The 26,447-nt window shown below is 42.5% G+C and overlaps 2 protein-coding genes across 4 annotated transcripts in view; both read left to right on the top strand.

Moving 5' to 3' along the window:
* Positions 1-26,447, top strand: part of LOC135480713 (uncharacterized) — a 53,964-nt gene that overhangs the window by 19,000 nt on the left and 8,517 nt on the right. The window lies entirely within an intron of this gene.
* Positions 4,524-22,671, top strand: LOC135480714 (uncharacterized). Of its 3 annotated transcripts, none has more exons than XM_064760626.1 (6): positions 4,524-4,670; positions 16,808-16,879; positions 17,758-17,836; positions 19,409-19,567; positions 21,503-21,674; positions 22,534-22,671. In XM_064760626.1, exons 1-6 carry the CDS (start codon positions 4,620-4,622, stop codon positions 22,625-22,627), a joined length of 627 nt encoding a protein of 208 aa, XP_064616696.1. In that variant the 5' UTR covers positions 4,524-4,619; the 3' UTR covers positions 22,628-22,671. The 3 variants fall into 3 exon arrangements, with proteins under 3 accessions (XP_064616696.1, XP_064616697.1, XP_064616695.1); XM_064760627.1 differs by lacking the exons at positions 16,808-16,879; positions 17,758-17,836; positions 19,409-19,567; positions 21,503-21,674; positions 22,534-22,671 and adding exons at positions 5,027-5,098; positions 6,155-6,233; positions 7,845-8,003; positions 10,025-10,196; positions 11,071-11,228 and having other exon boundaries at positions 4,543-4,670; XM_064760625.1 differs by lacking the exon at positions 4,524-4,670 and adding an exon at positions 16,547-16,640.

The following is a 26,447-nucleotide window of genomic DNA, read 5'->3' as shown; positions in this document are numbered from 1 at the left end:
AGGAGCACTGCAATCGAATCGCCGTCGAATCGACGTCGAATCTCCTCCCACACACACACAATACTGATTGGTCTAGAGCAACCAAATTTACACAATATACAGGCGATTCGATTGCAGTGCCCCCTGGAGATAGATGTTGTCAACTTTGGTGTTAGGGGAAAAGAGGATCAAAAGAGATATATTTTTTTCAACAATTGGTTATTGTATATTTCAAAAGATAAGAGATATTTGAATGTTAAAGTTTGAAAAATTGGCCTGGTCTCTTTGAATCGCCTACCACCTAACGCGAACATCCGACTAACTTTTATGACCTCCGCTACGCTGCGTCGAACTGCACCCAGTTGCTTGCTCGACCTATGCTCTGCTTTACAGCAAAGAAACATGGCTGCTTGGCCGGGTGTCAGTATAATGTGGCTGGGTGGGATGTCATGTCTGGTGTCTTCGGCGTGATACTTCAGTAGTGGCAGCACTTTGACGGCAAGGACTAGAACTGTCTTAAGAAGACACAATATATGTAGGCCTACACTCAGAGCTAATGACTTCTCGTTGTTTGTTAAGTAAGAAGTAAAACCCCAAGCACACATACATACAGATAAGTGTCGTCGGCACTACGAGCATGCGTACATGAGAGAAAATAATCTACAAACTTACTGTCTAAGGCCGGGATTGAACTCACATCTGGTGTGGCCCAGCGATGAAAAGATTTCAACGGTTCAGCCGCGACTGCTCCAAATTTTATTCTGATTCAGATCAGATGGGTGTGTCAACTGCATCTAACATCAGATTTCTTCGCCACTTGCATTCCAATGCCACAAAATTAGCCTGCACCGCGGAATAAGCTTATTCTCCATGTTGGCGAGTAAGTGAGTGAGTGAGTGAGTGAGTGAGTTCTTGGAGTTTAGCGTGGCACAGGTAGTTATCAAGTTTTCAGTCATATGACGACAAAGGAATCCTTAGAGTGCATGAAATTAACTCGGATTTCCACCTCTGTTTTTCTAGTGCTGCTTCACTAAGACGCCTTACCGAAGGCAAGTAAGTCTTGCACCGCCCAAGCCATTGTGCTACGGGTCAACCAGTCGTTGCAATATCCCCTTCATGCTGAACGCTGAGCGAGGAAGTTACAACTGCCTCTTTTAAGGTCTTAGGTGTGACTCGACCCAGGATTGTCCCTGGGTCTACCGCTCCCGAAGCCGACGCTCTACCAATTGTGCTATCGTGGCCGGTCTCAATATTGGTATGCATTGAATGTCCATACCGATTTTCCCATACCAGAAAGAGAAGAAAAACAATTCTCAGAAATGCCTGGTAGGCCTGTAGTTATTTCTCTTTCTATGTATTCGCTCGGGGCCTCCGTGGCTCAGCGCGCCAGCGCAGCGTAATGAACCAGGAGTCTCTCACCAATGCGGTCGCTGTGAGTTCAAGTCCAGCTCATGCTGGCTTCCTCTCCGGCCGTACGTGGGAACGTCCGTCAGTAACCTGCGGATGGTCTTGGGTTTCCCCCGAGCTCTGCCCGGTTTCCACCCACCATAATGCTGACCGCCGTCGTATAAGTGAAATATTATTCAGTACGATTTAAAATACCAGTCAAATAAATAAATAAAATGTACTCGCTCCATTATCAGGCCGGGAAATGATGCAATTGAAGCTTAGTGTAGAGGACTGAGTTTACCATGTGGCTGTCGCCCTCCACACACATGCATATATTACGTCACTCAAACATCATAGCACAAAATGATACGTATTGTTTACAACAGTGGGCACGGGCATACCCGATACAGAAATTTGTGTGACAAAGGGTGAATCAGCCTTTGATCGACAGTTTGACTTCATCTTGAAAAGTCACCAAAAGTCAGATTTGCATTTCATTCGCTGTTCAATATATCTAAACAAGGTAAAACAAATTATTGTGATGGAATAAATTTTCTGCACCACATACTTTCAAAGTGGGCGGAATTCAAAATGCACAGATTGCTAAGCATCCAACGCAATGGCCACACGAAAAGTTTTATTACAGTTCGTGGAAAATATATGCAGCGGAGAAAAATCTATTACATTATCTACGCTTAAAACTCATCAAAGAGATGAAAGAATTTAATGAAATTTGATTTAGGGTGCGCACAGTCCCAAGGATACATCTTTATCTCGACTTCAAAAGTCGCCTTTGAAGTCTCGCAGATTATTCCCAGCAAGTATTCATTCTCTGTGATTAAATGAAATCACTGGGCTGACTCAACGAGATTTAAAGGTATTTAAACAAATTTAAACTTTGATAACAACGTATCTGTGTTTTAACTAATATCAGTTTCATTTAGCCTATGCTTCTCTTTCATGAGTTGTCGGCGTTGTCCTCTTAGTTCGAAGGTAACTCATTAAACTTTATTGAAAATTTTCGTCTCGCCTTTGCGTTGGATGTTTAGTGATCTGTACATTTTCAATTCCTTCCTCTCCAAAACTCATTGTAGAGGGAAATGTATTTTGGAAAGTTTTATAGACCAACTGCCAAACTTTCGCTGGAATAGGTTGGACAGAACGAGGCTGTGATGTTTTTACCAATGATCCACAATAATGTAATTTATTGTAATTATATTATTATTATTATATAAATGTAATTTACATCAATATCATTTTTTTTCTGGAAAAACGTGTAACAATGGTAACCATTTTCTCATATCTGTAGTAACCGACATTTTGCACTTTTCCAACTTCTCTACAATACGTGGCTTAAAAATGAGCGCGTACAAGAAGGTAACCGTCTACTCATATCTGTGGTACCCGAGATTTCCCACTTTTCCCTCTTCACCGCAATTCTTGTCGTGAAAACTGTCTATACGAGAAGGTAACCATCTACTTATATTTGTGGTACCCGAGATTTCCCACCTTTCCCACCTCTCCACAATATTTGTCTGAAAAACAGTCTACACGAAAAGGTAACCATCTACTTATATTTGTGGTATCCGAGATTTTCCACTTTTCCCACCTCTCCGCAATACTTTTCTAGAAAACAGTCTATACGAGAAGGTAATCATCTACTTATATTATTATATTTTTGTAAGTAATGTAATTTACATCAATATCATTTTGTCTGGAAAACTGTGTAACAATGGTAACCATTTTCTCATATCTGTAGTAACCGGCATTTCCCACTTGTCCAACTTCTCTACAATACTTGCCTTAAAAATGAGTGAGTACAAGAAGGTAACCGTCTACTAATATCTGTGGTACCCGAGATTTCCTACTTTTCTCACTTCTCCGCAATACTTGTCTTTAAAACAGTCTATACGAGAAGGTAATCATCTACTCATATCTGTGATAACCGACATTTCCCACCTTTTCCCACTTCTCCACAATACTTGCTTTAAACATGAGTGCATACAAGAGGGTAACCGTCTACTCATATCTGTGGTACCGGAGATTTCCCACTTTTCCCACTTCTTCGCAGTACATGTCTGGAAAGTCTATACGAGTAGGTAACCATCTACTAATATCTGTGGTACCCGAGATTTCCCACCTTTCCCCACTTCTCCACAATACTTGCTGTAAACATGAGTGCATACAAGAAGGTTACCGTCTACTCATATCTGTGGTACCCGAGATTTCCCACTTTTCCCACTTCTCCGCAGTACTTGTCTGGAAAATCTATACGAGTAGGTAACCATCTACTCATATATGTGGTACCCGAGATTTTCCACTTTTCCACTTCTCCACAATACTTGTCGTGAAAAGTGCTTTGTCTTGAAAACAGTGTTTGTAGGGTATCCAGCTGTGATTGATGTTTTACCCCGTACCGTCCATATGGTGCACATGACTGTACAGCATATGAGACATGCTTTGATACACATTTGTTTGATTGGTTGTTTGATTTACACCCTTTTCAAGAATATTTCGCATACGACGGCGACCAATATTATGGTGAGAGGAATCCGGACAGAGACCCGAGGGAAACCCTCGACCATCCGCAGGTTGCTTGAAGACCTTCCCAAGTAAGTCTGGAGGGGAAACTAGCATTAGCTGGACTTGGTGAGATGCTCTTGGAGTCCAGCTTTTGAGACAACTTTTTAAACTAATGCCCCATGTATAGAGACGAGGACGAATCTCTATTGACCATCACTAGTAGATAGTAAAAGTGTTTTGAGATGGCTCGCCCCACCTCTCTCTCTCTCTATGCCCCTTCCCCCACCTCCCAGCTCCATCAGCCCAAGTAACCACACCTTACACGCCCTTACGCAACACGATGTAATTAATTCGATGAGATGATAATTTTAACCTCCATCTTTCTCGCTTGACACATGGCCACCCTAGGATACGCCTATTAACAAATAGTTTAATGTATATGTAAATCTAAATCAGATATACCAGAACCCTTGACTCAAACTCTTAAGCGATCATTTCAGGTAATAATGAGATGATATTATCTGGAAAAAAAATCACCAGCTGTTGCTACGTGTGTCATGCCAGCCTTACTTGGAAATGTTTGGTTTGAAGACAGCGTGATCGAGTGCGATATCCGGTTGAGCAGAGCCTACAAAAAGGACCCCTATTTAACGTCCATCAAGCTGGGTACTTGTACTGCAGGCAAGTACAGTGTGAACTGATTCTCGAAACACAGTTTGACTCACTCCATGTTATCAATGTCGTCCAGAAGACTGCTGATCATCTGTCTACTGATTGCCGTGAGTTTCAACATTTTTACAAGTTAAGTGATACCCGAACCAATGCATAAGTGATATTTATTTATTTATTTATTTACTTTGTGTTTCACACCATACTCAAGAATATTATGGTAGGAGGAAGCCGGACATAGAATAACTGATGTGTAATGATACATACATGTATTTATGTTCATTTTTGACTTATGGACTCATTGACTGATGCTGATGTACCTCACGAATTAAATCTTGCAATCGAATCTCGGCTGAAATACATATTATGATCAATTGTCTGGCGAAACACTGCCGTTTTCACCGCCTATAAATGTAAAAACGGTAATAAATGTATGAAACATGAGTTTGTTCGTTTTTTGTTTCAGTGCTCCTGGTCATTGGCTAATTCAAAACGTCGAAACAGACCGAAATTCCAGAAAGGTGAAGGAAGATGTGACGTAAGTCCCCGTTGAGGAAGTCTTTGGAACTTTACCTGATAGCTTTCTCGTCCAAATGAAAACAATACACACACAAAAATACAATTGAAAAGTAGCCTATCCTACTCAAAAGTTAAAAGATGCACCTTTCTCTTTTTGTCATGTTTTAAAACTGATATATCGTAGTTCAAGTTAAGCAAAATCAATCACGGTGAGAAAATCGAAAGCGACGACTTTTTATCAAGTCAAACAAGTCAGGTTCGATTTTTTTCTGTTTTCGCTGTAACCTCACTCGATGCCTATACTGCCTTTTTGACGCACATACTGAGTGGGTGTAGAGTATGAATGACGCGACATCGGCGTTTCCGGTTTCTCCAATGTCCCATGGCCTCATCAGACTTCCAGATCAGAAATTGGTTTACAGAGTTACAAAGCGAGTCAGAAAACATGTTTGTGGTTGTTTCGACCAAACTAAGTTAAATTATTTGTTGTCTTTTCTTTTACACAAGTCCTCAGAACAGACATAGAGACAGAGACGAATGACGTTCACAGAGGCCATGAGAATTTCTCTCTATATATAGGTTATGGCGGTGCTTGGAACATGTAAGTTACGCCTATCGTGAGAAAAGACCGATCTTTTCATCGGCGTTTCCGGTTTCTCCAATGTGCCATGGTCTCATCAGACTTCCAGATCAGAAATTGGTTCACAGAGTTATAAAGCCAGTCAGAAAACATGTTTGTGGTTGTTTCGATCAAAATAAGTTAAATTATTTGTTGACTTTTCTTTTACACAAGTCCTTAGAACAGACATACAGATAGAAACGAATGACGTTAACATCGACTGTGAGAATGTTTCTCTCTATATAGGTTATGCCAGTGCTTGGAACATGTAAGTTACGCCTATCGTGAGAAAAAGACCCCCCTCCATCCCCCTACCCCCCGCACCAAACCAACGCTCTGCCTCGCTCCGGCTTCCAACGCCTGTGTGTTGTCGGCTTTTGCCACTTTTCTTTTATGATTTATACTTTCTATTTGCGATTCTAATGATAACGTATATTTCCCCTGCTCTCTTTTAAGAAAGGACAAGTGTGTGGAGCAGGGTGCGTGTGTCGAACGGAAGTGATCACAAAGACCTCACGCTTCCCAAAATGCAATGGTGAGTCATATCTTACACTTAAGAATGTATTGCACTCTGGTAATATACAATATTGTGGCAAAATCGTGAACTGTTCTGTGGATATTGTGAATCTCCGCGAATAACATGGATCGCTTCGTTGGCTTAATGGTTAGAGCGTCCGCCTTGAAGTTGGAAAACCCGAACTGGGTCATACCAAAAACTTTAAAAATGGTCTTTGCTGCTGCCTCGCTTGGTACAGTACGCAAGGCTCTGTACTAAAAAGTTAGAACAAGGAAACAAGACTGATTGACACGGTGTAATTATAATATGACTGGGTGGGGTATCATGTTTGGTGTCTTCGGTATGAACTGGACTCCCCCTGTCACTAGAAGACACACTATATATACACGCACCTCATGACTCCTAGTCGTCATATGATTGAAAAACTGCTAAGTACGCATTACACTCCAACCATACATATATGCCTACATACAAAAACATATTGTCCTCCAAGGCGTCATACAGTATCCCGCTGAATAACGTATTTTTCTCTAGTAATATCATATAGGATCTCGGTGAATAATGTATTGTTCTTTAGTACTGTCATATAGGATCTTCCTGAATAACGTATTGTTCTGTAGTAATGTCGTATAGGATCTCCGTGAATAACGTATTGTTCTCTAGTAACGTCGTACAGGCTCTCCTTAAATAAGATACTGTTCTCTAGTAATATAATATAGGATCTCCGTGAAAAATATATTGTTGTCAAGTAATAGCAGATGGGATCTTCGTGAATAACGTATTGTTCTCAGGTAATATCATACTGGATCTCCGATGGATATCATAATGCTTCCCTATAAACTAGTCAGCTGTTGTGAATACCGCGTTGTACTCCTGTGAATGATGTATTATACCCACATGAAAAAGGCAGTGAATGAATGCATGAATAATTACGGCTGAACTCCACTCCGGTAGTATTGCAAACGTATCCAGTGTGACGAGAACGCATAACGTGTAGTTTAACCATGTTAATTATATACTGTATCCTTGTGAATTATATATTGTACTACTGTGAACTCCACATTGTACCTCCGCGAATTACACACTGAACCTCTGTGAGTTACATGCAGTACCCCTGTAATTGTATATTGTACTTCTGTGAACTCCATATTGTACCTCCGCGAATTACACACTGAACCTCTGTGAATTATATGCAGTACCCCTGTAATTGTATATTGTACTTCTGTGAACTGCATATTGTACCCCTGTGAATTACACATAGGTGATAAAAGTATTGCGCCTCTGTGTACCAATGTATTGACAACAGGGCGTGAAGACTCAAAATGTTGGAAATGTAAGAAAATTTTTATTTATCTAGTTCTCAATTTATTCGATTTGTTCATGAACGACCAAATCAAGGATATTTCCTTTTCCATAATGACAGATAGGTTTATGGGTGGAGAACGCCCCGGAGTCCGCTGAGGAAACCATCCTCCTTCTCCAGGTAACTTAACATGAAAACAAGAGATTGGGTAACTTGACTTTACAGTATACCAGTCTGTAAGTCTAATGTAGGATACATGTAGCGAGTATCACAATTGCTACATTGAATGACAAGAATAGACAAATACAAAACATTTTTCTTTCCAGATATCCGTTCAGAAGTTATAGCCAGAACTGAGGAGTGGAAGAATGCTACTCTCCGTGGTACAATAGCCAATACTACCCTGAGCGACTATTACACGAACAATACTTGGTTCTTTTACCAGACGATTGCAGTGTTTAGGGGCCCACCAGTGGGTAGAACGGGTACGTTGGCATGCGATTTATGTACATGTTGAAGGCCTGTTATATTTTATTGTTTGAATGTCCAAAATCTCTGACGCTTGTCAGCGCTCTGTCGCACATTCATACCACAACGATCCCCAGTCACACATCCACACCACAACACTCTCCAAACCCACATCCAGACCACAACGCTCTCCACTCACACATCCAGACCACAACGCTCTCCAGTCACACATCTAGACAACAACACTCTCCACTCACACATTCAGACCACAACCCTCTCCTTAAACACATCCAAACAACAACGCTCTCCATTCACACATCCAGATCACACCACTCTCCACTCACACCTCCAGACCACAACACTCCCCAGTCACACATCCAGACCACAACACTCTCCCTTCACACATCCACACCACAAAGCTCTACAGTCACACATCCACACCACAACACTCTCCAGTCACACATCCAGACCACAACACTCTCCACTCACACATCCAAACAACAACGCTCTCCAGTCACACATCTAGACAACAACACTCTCCACTCACACATTCAGACCACAACCCTCTCCTTAAACACATCCAAACAACAACGCTCTCCATTCACACATCCAGACCACACCACTCTCCACTCACACCTCCAGACCACAACACTCCCCAGTCACACATCCAGACCACAACACTCTCCCTTCACACATCCACACCACAAAGCTCTACAGTCACACATCCACACCACAACACTCTCCAGTCACACATCCAGACCACAACACTCTCCACTCACACATCCAAACAACAACGCTCTCCAGTCACACATCCACACCACAACACTCTCCACTCACACATCCAAACAACAACGCTCTCCTTTCACACATCCAGACCACAACGCTCTTCAGTCACACATCCAGACCACAGCGCTCTCCAGTCACACATCCAGACCACACCACTCTCCACTCACACATCCAGACCACAACGCTCTCCAGTCACACATTCAGACCACAACGCTCTCCAGTCACACATCCAGACCACAACGCTCTCCAGACACACATCCACACCACAACGCTCTCCAGTCACACATCCACACCATAACGCTCTTCACTCACACATCCACACCACAACGCTCTCCTGTCACACATCCACACCACAACACAATCCACTCACACATTCAGAGCAAAACGCCCTCCTGTGACACCACAGCGCTTTCCTGTCACACCACAAAGCTCTCCTGTCACACATTCAGACCACAAAGATTTCCTTTCACAATTTCACTCCAGAATGCCCTCCCGTGCCATAAATTTAGAACACGACGCTCTCCTGTCACACCGCACTGTTAATAGCTACACCTCATTCAAAATACAGGTTATAAACTGACATCTTTTCGAAATTGATGCAGGTACAGAATGTCACGAATATATGTCAACTAAAAAACTCGGAAGTTTTCTATCGCCTGTTTGCGAAGAGACATAGATTTGTCCCATATTGTTACAGCAACAAAAAATACCCCTTTAATATACATGTGACAAGTAACTGTTTATATGCCCTATTGCTTTTCAGCAAAAAGAGTCACAAAGCACATAGTCTCAGTCGAAGAAGCTTTGTTGACATCAATAATTTACTCGTATTCCCCTCAGTGTTTCTAATATTCAGTGTTCCCATTTCTCAACAGGGAGTCTAATGTTCGAATGATTTGATGACTTTTTAATTTGTAGTGTTCCGGGTTCCCTACAGAGTGTTTAACCAATGGATAATTTGCTCACATTGTCCTGAGTGTTTCTTATATTCAATGTTCACATTTTCCCAGAGAGAGAAAGCTTACCCGTAACACATGGATTTATTTATTTACTTGATCAGTGTTTTACGCCGTTCTCAAGAATATTTCACTTATATGAAGGCGGTCAACATCATGGTGGGAGGAAACGCAGGTTGCTGGAAGATCTTTCCATGTTCGATCGTAAAAGAAGTCCAACGACCGGACGATTTATTCATGCTCTCCAGTGTATGTTTCTTACATTCATGCAATCAGTGTTCTGATTCTCTTCACAGAGAGTAGGGTGAAAGGCACTGTCTCCGTCTACAACTGGTGGGTTCTCGGTGAATTCAACGGATCTCCCTCTATACTGACGGTTGAAGACATCCTCTACTTAAGCGAGGATCTTGTCATAGGTCTCAATCTGATTGAGGCTACCAGCCGTAGCACCGGATTCGGAGCTGCATAGTAAGTGTACAGGTTTCGGTCTTTCTGGGCGTGAAAATGTATTTCTTCCAAGAAGTCTTAGTTTCCGGAGTAGAAATTAGCTTTCGTGTGGGTTGCAAGGATTTTCTGACAAACAATAATCCTATTATAAATTTGTAATTCAAGTAAATTGGATTAAGGTTATTTATATGTTTTTTAAATTAAATACATCTAAATATTATAGCTACATCTTCGAAAAGTTATTAGGCCTGAAACAAAAGAACCATTTGCTAACGGAAGTTGGGTACATATCGCATGCATGCCCTTTGCGGCCCTTTAATCTAGTGCTGCTTCACTGAGACGACTTACCGAAGGCAAGTAAGCCGCGCCTTCCCAGCCATTATACTGATACGGGTCGACCAGACTTTGCACTTCCTCTTAATGCTGAACGCAAAACCAGGAAGTACAACTTCCTCTTTAGAGTTCTTAAGTGTTACCCGACCCAGGATTGACCCTGAATCTACCGCCCCCTAAGCGGACGCTCTGCCAACTGAACTGGTACCTGGCGATTGAAAAGCGCTGCTCAAATTTATAAGGGGGCCTCTGTAGCCGAGTGGCTTAGCACACCAGTGCCGCACGATGACCCAGAAGCCTTTCACCAATGCGATAGCTGTGAGTTCAAGTCCAGTTCATCCTGTCGGGCCGTAAGTAGGAAGATCTGAAAGCAACGTGCGGATGGTCGTGGGATTTTCCACGATTATGCTGGCCGCCATCATGTAAGTGAACTATCCTTGAGTACGGCGTAAATCACCAATCAAATAAATTATAATCAATAAATCAAATGTATAGGCAAATAAACAAATAAATGTGAACATGCAGGCACCATTCTAATTACACCTACTCTACTTTTTTGCAGTGAGTTGGTTCTGTGGAGAAGAGAAGGAGGTGTCCTGAAGGCCGCCGCCCAAACTTTGAATTTCGTCCCGAGGCCCAGGCCTGCAGAATAGATGTAACAGCCGCCATGATTGCTTGCTGTCAGTAAAACTACTGATTATAATGAGATCTTCATTCGAACTGGTTGATTTTATGTCCACTTCTGTGAAACATCAAACATAGAATACGGCCATAAAAACCAGCATTTCCGCATGGAATTCTGTATGTATGCCATAAAATAGAGAAGATACCAATACTGGTACATATGGAAGGCAGCCCGCCGTGTCTTACCATGTATGTACGTGTGTTTTTTACGTCGCACTTAACAATCTTTCAGTCGACGAGGATCCATTAGGTGTGTGTACATATATTGCCTTCTTGTAGAAGGGCCAGGCCATGCCTTTAAAGTGATGCCGTCACTGAAGTATCAAGCCGAAGACATGACAGCCCACTCATTCACATTATACTGACACCGGCCCAACCAGTCCTGTTTCCTTACTCAAACGTCTCAGCGCTGAACGCCAAACGAGGCAGCAATGAGTAACATTTTACCAAGTCTTTGGTATAACCCTTCTTTCTGCCAGCAACACTATTAATACGCTGTCGCTTGATAAAATAAAGATGGTATGACCAGACCCGGTTTTGATCCCAGGTCGCCCGACTTCGTGGCGGGCGCTCTAACCATTAAGTGATCTTACCTTAAATGACACTGGTGTGGCCTCAACATTAAAAAGTCTACATCTCTCTGACACGCGGAACAAATCCGAGTCTAGACATGTCTATAAAGTTACAATTTGTCAGGTTTGGTGTTTTTGACATGACATTCCGGTGAGGTAACACATGCTGGTACTCAATTCGAGTCTCTACAAGAACTTGCCCAAAATACTCACTAAAAAGACGATCAGCTCCATGTATGAACAATGGGACAAATTTAATGGAGTTGAACATGGCGATTTATAACGTCGCTGAAACATGCTACTTATAGTCAGTTTCCGTGCAAACCAGAAATTTAATCAAACCAGAGGCAATTTAAATAGAATCTAAGTTCACGTTAATATAAGCCTGCGTATTAAATATGAAATCTTTATAAAAGGCACTTAACTTAAAGGTATATTAGACGTTATATCAATTACATCCACGCATCGTGTTCAAGGATCCCGTCCCTTGCTAAGTATCTGCTCACAGTTGCCGCCAGTCGTAGTCAAACTACGCGCATCGAAATGAATCTGATCAGGCGCCGCCAGTTGCTCACTATCGTTAAACATTTCAACATAATCGCTTCGAAGATCAGAAACTCCAAGGAGCACTGCAATCGAATCGCCGTCGAATCTCCTCCCACACACACACAATACTGATTGGTCTAGAGCAACCAAATTTACACAATATACAGGCGATTCGATTGCAGTGCCCCCTATCTCCATGGAGATAGATGTTGTCAACTTTGGTGTCAGGGGAAAAGAGGATCAAAAGAGATATATTTTTTTCAACAATTGGTCATTGTATATTTCAAAAGATAAGAGATATTTGAATGTTAAAGTTTGAAACATTGGTCTGGTCTCTTTGAATCGCCTACCACCTAAGGCGAACATCCGACTAACTTTTATGACCTCCGCCACGCTGCGTCGAATTGCACCCAGTTGCTTGCTCGACCTACGCTCTGCTTTACAGCACAGAAACATGACTGCTTGGCCGGGTGTCAGTATAATCTGGCTGGGTGGGATGTCGTATCTGGTGTCTTCGGCGTGATACTTCAGTAGTGGCAGCACTTTGACGGCAAGGACTAGAACTGTCATAAGAAGACACAATATATGTAGGCCTACACTCAGAGCTAATCACTTCTCGTTGTTTGTTAAGTAAGAAGTAAAACCACAAGCACACATACATACAGATAAGTGTCGTCGGCAGCTTACTGGCGCCAAAGGCCTAGGAGCATGCGATGAGAGAAAATAATCTACAAACTTACTGTCTAAGGCTGGGATTGAACTGACATCTGATGTGGCCCAGCGATGAAAAGATTTTAACCGCTCTGATTCAGATCAGATGGGTGTGTCAACTGCATCTAACATCAGATTTCTTCGCCACTTGCATTCCAATGCCACAAAATTAGCCTGCACCGCGGAATAAGCTAATTCCCCATATTGGCATACATTGAATGTCCATACTTTGTTATAAGCACACCGAATTTCCCATACCAGAAAGACAAGAAAACAATTCTCAGAAATGCCTGGGAGGCCTGTAGTTATTTCTCTTTCTATGTATATTCGCCACAATATGGCTGAAATATTGCCGATGTGGCGTTAAGCCATAATCATTCATTCATTCTTTCAATGTATTTGCTCTGGGCCTCCGTGGCTCAGCGAGCTAGCACAGCGTAATGAACCAAGAGTCTCTCACCAATGCGGTCGCTGTGAGTTCAAGCCGTACGTGGGAACGTCCGTCAGTAACCTGCGGATGGTCGTGGGTTTTCCCCCGAGCTCTGCCCGGTTTCCACCCACCATAATGCTGACCGCCGTCGTATAAGTGAACTATTCTTCAGTACGGCGTAAAACAACAATCAAATAAATAAATAAATAAATAAAATGTATTCGTTCCATTATCAGGTCGGGAAATGATGCAATAGAAGTTTTGTGTAGAGGACTGATTTTACCATGTGGCTGTCGCCCTCCACACACATGCATATATTACGTTACAAAAACATCATAGCACAAAATGATACGTATTGTTTACCACAGTGGGCAAGGGCATACCCGATACAGAAATTTGTGTGACAAAGGGTGAATCAGCCTTTGATCGACAATTTGACTTCATCTTGAAAAGTCACCAAAAGTCAGATTTGCATTTCATTCGCTGTTCAATATATCTAAACAAGGTAAAACAAATTATTGTGATGGAATAAATTTTCTGCACCACATATTTTCAAATAGGGCGGAATTCAAAATGCACAGACTGCTAAGCATCCAACGCAATGGCCACACGAAAAGTTTTATTACAGTTCGTGAAAAATATATTCAGCGGAGAAAAATCTATTACATTATCTACGCTTAAAACTCATCAAAGAGATGAAAGAATTTAATGAAATTTGATTTAGGCTGCGCACAGTCCCAGGGATACATCGTTATCTCGACTTCAAAAGTCGCCTTTGAAGTCTCGCATATTATTCCCAGTAAGTATTCATTCTCTGTGATTGAATGAAATCACTGGGCTGACTCAACGAGATTTAAAGGTATTTAAACAAATTTAAACTTTGATAACAACGTATCTGTGTTTTAACTAATATGAGTTTCTTTTAGCTTATGTTTCTCTTTCATGAGTTGTCGTCGTTGTCCTCTTAGTTCGAAGGTAACTCAGTAAACTTTATTGAAAATTTTCGTCTCGCCTTTGCGTTGGAAGTCTAGTGATCTGTACATTTTCAATTCCTTTCTCTCCAAAACTCATTGTAGAGTGAAATGTATTTTGGAAAGTTTTATAGACCAACTGCCAAACTTTCGCTGGAATAGGTTGGACAGATCGAGGCTGTGATGTTTTTACCAATGATCCACAATAATGTACTTTATTGGAATTATATTATTATTATTATATTAATGTAATTTACATCAATATCATTTTTTTCTGGAAAGACGTGTAACAATGGTAACCATTTTCTCATATCTGTAGTAACCGACATTTTGCACTTTTCCAACTTCTCTACAATACGTGGCTTAAAAATGAGTGCGTACAAGAAGGTAACCGTCTACTCATATCTGTGGTACCCGAGATTTCCCACTTTTCCCTCTTCACCACAATTCTTGTCGTGAAAACTGTCTATACGAGAAGGTAACCATCTACTTATATTTGTGGTACCCAACATTTCCCACTTTTCCCACCTCTCCACAATATTTGTCTGAAAAACAGTCTACACGAAAAGGTAACCATCTACTTATATTTGTGGTATCCGAGATTTTCTACTTTTCCCACCTCTCCGCAATACTTTTCTAGAAAACAGTCGATACGAGAAGGTAATCATCTACTTATATTATTATATTTTTGTAATTAATGTAATTTACATCAATATCATTTTGTCTGGAAAACTGTGTAACAATGGTAACCATTTTCTCATATCTGTAGTAACCGACATTTCCCACTTTTCCAACTTCTCTACAATACTTGCCTTAAAAATGAGTGAGTACAAGAAGGTAACCGTCTACTAATATCTGTGGTACCCGAGATTTCCTACTTTTCTCACTTCTCCGCAATACTTGTCTTTAAAACAGCCTATACGAGAAGCTAACCGTCTACTCATATCTGTGATAAACGAGATTTCCTACTTTTTCCACCTCTCCGCAATACTTGTCAGGAAAACAGTCTATACGAGAAGGTAATCATCTACTCATATCTGTGATAACCGACATTTCCCACCTTTTCCCACTTCTCCACAATACTTGCTGTAAACATGAGTGCATACAAGAAGGTAACCGTCTACTCATATCTGTGGTACCCGAGATTTCCCACTTTTCCCACTTCTCCGCAGTACTTGTCTGGAAAATCTATACGAGTAGGTAACCATCTACTCATATATGTGGTACCCGAGATTTCCCACTTTTCCACTTCTCCACAATACTTGTCGTGAAAAGTGCTTTGTCTTGAAAACAGTGTTTGTAGGGTATCCAGCTGTGATTGATGTTTTACCCCGTACCGTCCATATTGTGCACATGACTGTACAGCATATGAGGCATGCTTTGATACACGTTTGTTTGATTGGTTGTTTGATTTACACCCTTTTCAATAATATTTCGCATACGACGGCGACCAATATTATGGTGAGAGGAATCCGGACAGAGACCCGAGGGAAACCCTCGACCATCCGCACGTTGCTTGAAGACCTTCCCAAGTAAGTCTGGAGGGGAAACCAGCATTAGCTGGACTTGGTGAGATGCTCTTGGAGTCCAGCTTTTGAGACAACTTTTTAAACTAATGCCCCATGTATAGAGACGAGGACGAATCTCTATTGACCATCACTAGTAGATAGTAAAAGTGTTTTGAGATGGCTCCCCCCACCTCTCTCTCTCTCTATGCCCCTTCCCCCACCTCCCCACTCCATCACCCCAACTAACCACACCTTACACGCTCTTACGCAACACGATGTAATTAATTCGATGAGATGATAATTTTAACCTCCATCTTTCTCGCTTGACACATGGCCACCCTAGGATACGCCTATTAACAAATGGTTTAATGTATATGTAAATCTAAATCAGATATACCAGAACCCTTGACTCAAACTCTTAAGCGATTTCAGGTAATAATGAGATGATATTATCTGGAAAAAAATCACCAGCTGTTGCTACGTGTGTCATGCCAGCCTTACTTGGAAATGTTTGGTTTGAGGACAGCGCGATCGAGTGCGATATCCGGTTGAGCAGAGCCTACAAAAAGGACCCCTATTTAACGTCCATCAAGCTGGGTACTTGTACTGCAGGCAAGTACAGTGTGAACTGATTCTCGAAACACAGTTTGACTCACTCCATGTTATCAATGTTGTCCAGAAGACTGCTGATCATCTGTCTACTGATTGCCGTGAGTTTCAACATTTTTACAAGTTAAGTGATACCTGAACAAATGCATAAGTGATATTTATTTTTTTATTTATTTGGTGTTTCACACCATACTCAAGAATATTAAAAATATAAATGTAAAAACGGTAATAAATGTATGTCAGATGACTTTGTTCGTTTTTGTTTCAGTGCTCCTGGTCATTGGCTAATTCAAAACGTCGAAACAGACCGAAATTCCAGAAAGGTGAAGGAAGATGTGATGTAAGTCCCCGTTGCGGAAGTCTTTGCAACTTTACCTGATAGCTTTCTCGTCCAAAAGAATACAACACACACACACACACACACACACACACACACACACACACACACACACACACACACACACACACACACACACACACACACACACACACACACACACACACACAAAAGTACAATTGAAAAGTAGCGTATCCTACTCAAAAGTTAAAAGGTGTACCTTTCTCGTTTTGTGATGTTTTACAACTGATATATCGTAGTTCAAGTTAAACAAAATCAATCACGGTGAGAAAATCGAAAGCGACGACTTTTTATCAAGTCTAACAAATCATGTACGTTTTTTTCTCTTTCCACTGTAACCTAACTCGATGCCTATACTGCCTTTTTGCCGCGAATACTGAGTGGGTGTAGAGCATGAGTGACGCGACATCGGCGTTTCCGGTTTCTCCAATGTCCCATGGTCTCGTAAGAATTCCAGATCAGAAATTGGTTTACGGAGTTCCCAAGCCAGTCAGAAAACATGTTTGTGGTTGTTTCGACCAAAGTAAGTTAAATTATTTGTTGTCTTTTCTTTTATAAAAGTCCTTAGAACAGACATACAGAGAGAGACGAATGACGTTCACGGTGGCCATGAGAATGTCTCTCTGTATATAGGTTATGCCGGTGCTTGGAACATGTAAGTTACGCCTATCGTGAGAAAAGACCGATCCCCACCCCACCCCCACCCCAACCTTACCCCCTACCCCCAAACCAACGCTCTGCCTCACTCCCGCTTCCAACGTCTGTGTGTTGTCGGCTTTTGCCACTTTTCTTTTATGATTTATACTTTCTATTTGTGATTCTAATAATGATAACGTATATTTCCTCTGCTCTCTTTTAAGAAAGGACAAGTGTGTGGAGCAGGGTGCGTGTGTCGAACGGAAGTGATCACAAAGACCTCACGCTTCCCAAAATGCAATGGTGAGTCATATCTTACACCTGCGAAGAATGTATTGCACTCTGTTAATATACAATATTGTGGCAAAATCGTGAATTGATCTGTGGATAGTGTGAATCCCCGCGAATAACATGGATCGCTTCGTTGGCTTAATCGTTAGAGCGTCCGCCTCGAAGTCCGAACATCCCGGGATCAAACCCGCATTGGGTCATACCAAAAAGTTTAAAAATGGCCCTTGCTGCTGCCTCGCTTGGGGCTCAGGACTAAAAAGTTAGAGCAAGGAAACAATAGTGATTGACCCAGTGTAATTATAATATGACTGGGTGGGGTATCATATTTGGTGTCTTCGGTATGGCCTCCCCCTGTCACTAGAAGACACATTATATATACACACACCTCAAGAGTCCTAGTCGTCATATGATTGAAAAACTGCCAAGTACGCATTAAACTCCAAGCATACATAAAGAGAGCATATTGTCCTTCAAGGCGTCAAACAGTAACCCGTTGAATTACTTATTGTTCTGAAGTACTGTCATATAGGTAATTCGTGAATAACGTATTGCTCTCTAGTAATATCGTATAGGACCTTCGTGAATAACGTATTGTTGTCAAGTAATATCATACGGGATCTCCGTGAATAACGTATTGTTCTCAAAGAATATTATATAGGATCTCCGTGAATAATGTATTGTTCTCTAGTTATATGATATAGGATCTCCGTGAATATCCGTGTGAATTACCTACTGTACCCCTGTGAATTACCTACTGTACCCCTGTGAATTACATACTGTACCCTTGTGAATTACACACTGTACCCCTGTGAATTAAATATTGTACTTCTGTGAACTGCATATTGTACCGCCTTGAATTACATAGTTTACCCCATAAATTACTTACTGTACTCATGTGAATTACATACTGTACCCCTGTGAATTACATTCTGTACCCATGTGATTGTATATTGTACTTCTGTGAAATGCATTGTACCTCCGTGAATTACATACTGCACCCTTGTGAATTATATTTATTGATTTATTTTATTGGTGTTTAACGCTGTCCTCAAGAATATTTCACTTATACGACGGCGGCCAGTATTATGGTGGGTGGAAACCGGGCAGAGCCCGGGGGAAACCCACGACCATCCGCAGGATGAGCTGGACTTGAACTCACAGCGACCGCATTGGTGAGAGGCTTTTGGGTCACTACGATGCGTTAGCGCGCTAATCGACTGAGCCACGGGGGCCCCCTGTGAATTACATGCTGTATATTGTACTTCTGTAAACTGCATATTGTACTGCAGTACTGTATAGAAAATGTTGCAAATATAAGAAATTTATTATTGATCTAGTTCTCAATTTATTTGATTTCTTTATTAACAACCAAGTCAAGGATATTTCCCTTTTCATAATGACAGATAGATTTATGGATGGAGAACCTCCACCCCCTCCCGCCCCCGGAGTCCGCTGAGTAAACCATCCTCCTTCTCCAGGTAACTAAAAATGAAAACAAGAGATTGGGTAACTTGACTTTACAGTATACCAGTCGGTAAGTGTCTGACAAGAATAGACAAATACAAAACATTTTTCTTTTTCCAGGTATCCGTTCAGAGGTTATAGCCAGAACCGAGGAGTGGAAGAATGCTACTGTCCGTTCTACAGTAGCCAATACCACCCTGAGCGACTATTACACGGACGACACCTGGTTCCTGTACCAGACAATTGCAGTGTTTAGGGGCCCACCAGTGGGTAGAACGGGTATGTTGGCATAATATTTATATACATGCAGGAGGCCTGTTACACCTTTTTGTTTGCATGTCCAGAGTCTCTGTATCTCTTGACACATTTCCACCACAACGCTCTCCAGTGACACATTCCAACCACAACGCTCTCCAGTGACACATCCAGACCACAACGCTCTCCAGTCACACATCCAGACCACAACACTCTCCAGTCTCACATTCAGACCACAACACTTCCTAGTCACACATCCAGACCACAACGCTCCCCAGTCACACATTCAGACCACAACGCTCTCTAGTCACACATCCAGACCACAACGCTCTCTGGTCACACATCCAGACCACAACGCTCCCCAGTCACACATCCAGACCACAACGCTCCCCAGTCAAACATCCAGACCACAACGCCCCCCAGTCACACATCCAGACCACAACGCTCTCCAGTCACACATCCAGACCACAACATACTCCACTCACACATCCAGACCACAACGCTCTCCAGTCACACATCCAGACCACAACGCTCTCCAGTCACACATCCAGATCACAACGCTCTCCAGTCACACATCCAGACCACAACGCTCCCCAGTCAAACATCCAGACCACAACGCCCCCCAGTCACACATCCAGACCACAACACTCCCCAGTCAAACATCCAGACCACAACATACTCCACTCACACATCCAGACCACAACGCTCTCCAGTCACACATCCAGACCACAACACTCTCCAGTCACACATCCAGATCACAACGCTCTCCAGTCACACATCCAGACCACAACGCTCCCCAGTAAAACATCCAGACCACAACGCCCCCCAGTCACACATCGAGACCACAACGCTCTCCACTCACACATCCAGACCACAACATACTCCACTCACACATCCAGACCACAAGGCTCTCCAGTCACACACTCAGACTACAACGCTCTCCACTCACACATCCACACTACAACGTTCTCCAGTCACACATCCCGACCACAACACCCTCCAGCCACACATCCAGACCACAACACTCCCCAGTCACACATCCAGACCACAACACTTTCCAGTCACACATCCAGACCACAACGCTCTCCACTCACACATTTAGACCACAGCGCTCTGCAGTTACACATCCAGATCACAACGCTCTTCAGTCACACATCCAGACCACAACGCTCTTCAGTCACACATCCAGACCACAACACTCTCCAGTCACACACTCAGACCACAACACTCCCCAGTCACACATCCAGATCACAACGCTCTCCAGTCACACATCCAGACCACAACACTTCCCAGTCACACATCCAGACCACAACACTCCCCAGTCACACATCCAGACCACAACGCTCTCCAGTCACACATCCACACCACAGCGCTCTCCAGTTACACATCCAGACCACAACACTCTCCAGTCACACATCCAGACCACAACGCTCCCCAGTCACACATCCAGACCACAACACTCCCCAGTCACACATCCAGACCACAACACTCCCCAGTCACACATCCAGACCACAACGCTGTCCAGTCACACATCCAGACCACAACACTTCCCAGTCACACATCCAGACCAGAACACTCCCCAGTCACACATCCATAAGTGTTTCATTCGATGAGTGTTTCTTTTTTTAATGTTCTAGGTTCCTTACAGAGTTTTTAACGAATTGATAATTTGCTCGTATTGTCCTGAGTGTCTCTTATATTCAATGTTCACATTTTCCCGGAAAGAGAAAGCTTACACGTAACATATGGATTTTTTTTTATCTATTTGATTGATGTTTTTCGCCGTTCTCAAGAATATTTCACTTATATGACGGCGGTCAGCATTATGGAGGGAGGAAACGCAGGTTGCTGGAAGATCTTTCCATGTTCGATCGTAGAGGAAGTCCAACGACCGGACGATTTATTCATACTCTCCAGAGTGTTTCTTAAATTCATGCAGTTTTATGATTTTCTTTACAGAGAGTAGGGTGAAAAGCACTGTCTCCATCTTCAACTCTTTTGTTCTCGGTGAAATCTCCGGTTCTCCCTCTATACTGACTGTTGAAGACATCCTCTACTTAAGCGAGGATCTTGTCATAGGTCTCAATCTGATTGAGACCACCAGCTTTAACACCGGATTCGGAGCTGCATAGTAAGTTCATGCTTATATAATGTTAATTCAATTGATATTCCAAAGTCTGAGCGAGCTGGATGTATGAAAATTCTATGTCCAGCTTAGTTTATTCGGACTGTATAATGCATTGATGGAAGACACGTGGTCTAGGATTATATAGGTACGAAGTTTGATATCTCGATGTTCTAGTGAGTGAGTGAGTGCTTGGACTTTAACGTCGTACTTAACAATATTTCAGTCATCCGATGAAGAAGGAGTCAGAGTGCATGTAATGTACCACATTATTGCAGGAGGGATTTTCTGCGGCCCTTTAATCTAGTGCTGCTTCACTGAGACGACTTACCGAAGAAAAGTAAGCCGCGTCTTCCCAGCCATTATACTGATACGGGTCGACCAGACTTTGCACTTCCTCTTAATGCTGAACGCAAAACCAGGAAGTACAACTTCCTCTTTAGAGTTCTTAGGTGTGACCCGACCCAGGATTGACCCTGAATCTACTGCCCCCGAAGCGGACGCTCTGCCAACTGAGCTGGTACCTGGCGATTGAAAAGCGCTGCTCAAATTTATAAGGGGGCCTCTGTAGCCGAGTGGCTTAGCATGCCAGTGCCGCACGATGACCCAGAGGTCTTTCACCAATGCGATAGCTGTGAGTTCAAGTCCAGTTCATCCTGTCGGGCCGTAAGTAGGAAGATCTGAAAGCAACGTGCGGATGGTCGTGGGATTCCCCACGATTATTCTGGCCGCCATCATGTAAGTGAACTATCCTTGAGTACGGCGTAAATCACCAATCAAATAAATTATAATAAATAAATCAAATGTATAGGCAAATAAACAAATAAATGTGAACATGCATTACACCTACTCTACTTTTTTGCAGTGAGTTGGTTCTGTGGAGAAGAGAAGGAGGTGTCCTGAAGGCCGCCGCCCAAACTTTGAATTTCGTCCCGAGGCCCAGGCCTCCACCAGAATAGATGTAACAGCCGCCATGATTGTTTGCTGTCAATAAAACTACTGATTCTAATGAGATCTTCATTCGAACTGGTTGATTTTATGTCCACTTCTGTTTATGTCCACTTCATCAAACATAGAATACGGCCATAAAAACCAGCATTTCCGCATGGAATTCTGTACGTATGCCATAAAATAGAGAAGATACCAACACTGGTGCATATGGAAGGCAGCACGCTGTGTCTTACCATGTATGTACGTGTGTTTTTTATATCGCACTTAACAATCTTTCAGTAATATAACGACGAGGAGCCATTAGGTGTGTGTACATATATTGCCTTCTTGAAGAAGGGTCAGGCCATGCCCTTAAAGTGATGCCGTCACTGAAGTCTCATGCCGAAGACATGACAGCCCACTCATTCACATTACACTGACACCGGCCCAACCAGTCCTGCTTCCTTACTCAAACGTCTCAGCGCTAAGACAAAAACGAGGCAGCAATGAGTACCATTCTAAAAGTCTTTGGTATGACCCTTCTTCCTGCCAGCGACACCGATAACACGCTGTCGCTTGATAAAATAAAGATGGTATGACCAGACCCGGTTTTGATCCCAGGTCGCCCGACTTCGTGGCGGGCGCTGTAACCAGTAAGTGATCTTACCTTAAATGACACTGGTGTGGCCTCAACATTAAAAAGTCTACATCTCCCTGACATGCGGAACAAATCCGAGTCTAGACATGTCTATAAAGCTACAGGGTGTCAGGTTTGGTGTTTTTGACATGACATTCCGGTGAGGTAACACGTGCTGGTACTCAGGTTGAGTCTGTACAAGAACTTGCCCCAAATACTCACTAAAAAGACGTTCAGCTCCATGTATGGACAATGGGACAAATTTAATGGAGTTGAACATGGCGATTTATAACGTCGCTGAAACTTCCTACTTATAGTCAGTTTCCGTGCAAACCAGAAATTTAATCAAACCAGTGGTAATTTAAATAGAATCTAAGTTCACATTAATCTGAGCCTGCGTATCAAATATGAAATCTTTATCTGAAAAGCTTTCAACTTCTATTGTGATCATGTCCAGTTCGAAATTTTAATACATTTTCCAAGAAAAGCAGAAATTTTACCGAAAAAGCTGCATTTTAAGTTTGAACAGTGACTTCGAAAACCCTAATATGAACCTATACGTATACGTTGTACCCAACTCTGTCAATCTAGGCGTGCTTGCGACAAATAAGTTCATCGATAGCCTGTGGCTTAGCCCGTGCTTGTACAACACCTCTCGCATCGCACAGACAAAGCAAATCATTTACACGGGGAGTGTAACCAGAGAAAGGACTGTAATTGTATTACATTTGTCTTGTCTGTCACTAAATTGGGGTATATAAGAGAACTGTTGGAATAAAATGACAAGAAAATTGCACAAGAGACCTAAACTTTCGAAAGAAAAGGCACTTAACTTAAAGGTATATTAGACGCTATATCAGTTACATCAACGCACCAAGTACAAGAATCTCGCCATCATGAACAGGTCACATGACAGTTACGTTGCTAAGTATCTGCTTACAGTTGCCGCCAGTCGTAGTCAAACTACGCGCACCGAGCTGAATCTGATCAGGTGCCGCCATTTGCTCACTATCGTTAAACATTTCGACATAATCGCTTCGAAGATCAGAAACTCCAAGGAGCACTGCAATCGAATCGCCGTCGAATCGACGTCGAATCTCCTCCCACACACACACAATACTGATTGGTCTAGAGCAACCAAATTTACACAATATACAGGCGATTCGATTGCAGTGCCCCCTGGAGATAGATGTTGTCAACTTTGGTGTTAGGGGAAAAGAGGATCAAAAGAGATATATTTTTTTCAACAATTGGTTATTGTATATTTCAAAAGATAAGAGATATTTGAATGTTAAAGTTTGAAAAATTGGTCTGGTCTCTTTGAATCGCCTACCACCTAAGGCGAACATCCGACTAACTTTTATGACCTCCGCTACGCTGCGTCGAACTGCACCCAGTTGCTTGCTCGACCTATGCTCTGCTTTACAGCAAAGAAACATGGCTGCTTGGCCGGGTGTCAGTATAATGTGGCTGGGTGGGATGTCATGTCTGGTGTCTTCGGCGTGATACTTCAGTAGTGGCAGCACTTTGACGGCAAGGACTAGAACTGTCTTAAGAAGACACAATATATGTAGGCCTACACTCAGAGCTAATGACTTCTCGTTGTTTGTTAAGTAAGAAGTAAAACCCCAAGCACACATACATACAGATAAGTGTCGTCGGCACTACGAGCATGCGTACATGAGAGAAAATAATCTACAAACTTACTGTCTAAGGCCGGGATTGAACTCACATCTGGTGTGGCCCAGCGATGAAAAGATTTCAACGGTTCAGCCGCGACTGCTCCAAATTTTATTCTGATTCAGATCAGATGGGTGTGTCAACTGCATCTAACATCAGATTTCTTCGCCACTTGCATTCCAATGCCACAAAATTAGCCTGCACCGCGGAATAAGCTTATTCTCCATGTTGGCGAGTAAGTGAGTGAGTGAGTGAGTGAGTGAGTTCTTGGAGTTTAGCGTGGCACAGGTAGTTATCAAGTTTTCAGTCATATGACGACGAAGGAATCCTTAGAGTGCATGAAATTAACTCGGATTTCCACCTCTGTTTTTTCTAGTGCTGCTTCACTAAGACGCCTTACCGAAGGCAAGTAAGTCTTGCACCGCCCAAGCCATTGTGCTACGGGTCAACCAGTCGTTGCAATATCCCCTTCATGCTGAACGCTGAGCGAGGAAGTTACAACTGCCTCTTTTAAGGTCTTAGGTGTGACTCGACCCAGGATTGTCCCTGGGTCTACCGCTCCCGAAGCCGACGCTCTACCAATTGTGCTATCGTGGCCGGTCTCAATATTGGTATGCATTGAATGTCCATACCGATTTTCCCATACCAGAAAGAGAAGAAAAACAATTCTCAGAAATGCCTGGTAGGCCTGTAGTTATTTCTCTTTCTATGTATTCGCTCGGGGCCTCCGTGGCTCAGCGCGCCAGCGCAGCGTAATGAACCAGGAGTCTCTCACCAATGCGGTCGCTGTGAGTTCAAGTCCAGCTCATGCTGGCGTCCTCTCCGGCCGTACGTGGGAACGTCCGTCAGTAACCTGCGGATGGTCTTGGGTTTCCCCCGAGCTCTGCCCGGTTTCCACCCACCATAATGCTGACCGTCGTCGTATAAGTGAAATATTATTCAGTACGATTTAAAATACCAATCAAATAAATAAATAAAATGTATTCGCTCCATTATCAGGCCGGGAAATGATGCAATTGAAGCTTAGTGTAGAGGACTGAGTTTACCATGTGGCTGTCGCCCTCCACACACATGCATATATTACGTCACTCAAACATCATAGCGCAAAATGATACGTATTGTTTACAACAGTGGGCACGGGCATACCCGATACAGAAATTTGTGTGACAAAGGGTGAATCAGCCTTTGATCGACAGTTTGACTTCATCTTGAAAAGTCACCAAAAGTCAGATTTGCATTTCATTCGCTGTTCAATATATCTAAACAAGGTAAAACAAATTATTGTGATGGAATAAATTTTCTGCACCACATACTTTCAAAGTGGGCGGAATTCAAAATGCACAGATTGCTAAGCATCCAACGCAATGGCCACACGAAAAGTTTTATTACAGTTCGTGGAAAATATATGCAGCGGAGAAAAATCTATTACATTATCTATGCTTAAAACTCATCAAAGAGATGAAAGAATTTAATGAAATTTGATTTAGGCTGCGCACAGTCCCAAGGATACATCTTTATCTCGACTTCAAAAG

Source organism: Liolophura sinensis, chromosome 13 (genome assembly GCF_032854445.1).
Source record: "Liolophura sinensis isolate JHLJ2023 chromosome 13, CUHK_Ljap_v2, whole genome shotgun sequence".
NCBI classification, from domain to species: Eukaryota; Metazoa; Mollusca; class Polyplacophora; order Chitonida; family Chitonidae; genus Liolophura; species Liolophura sinensis.
This window is presented reverse-complemented; position numbering and strand designations above follow the sequence as displayed.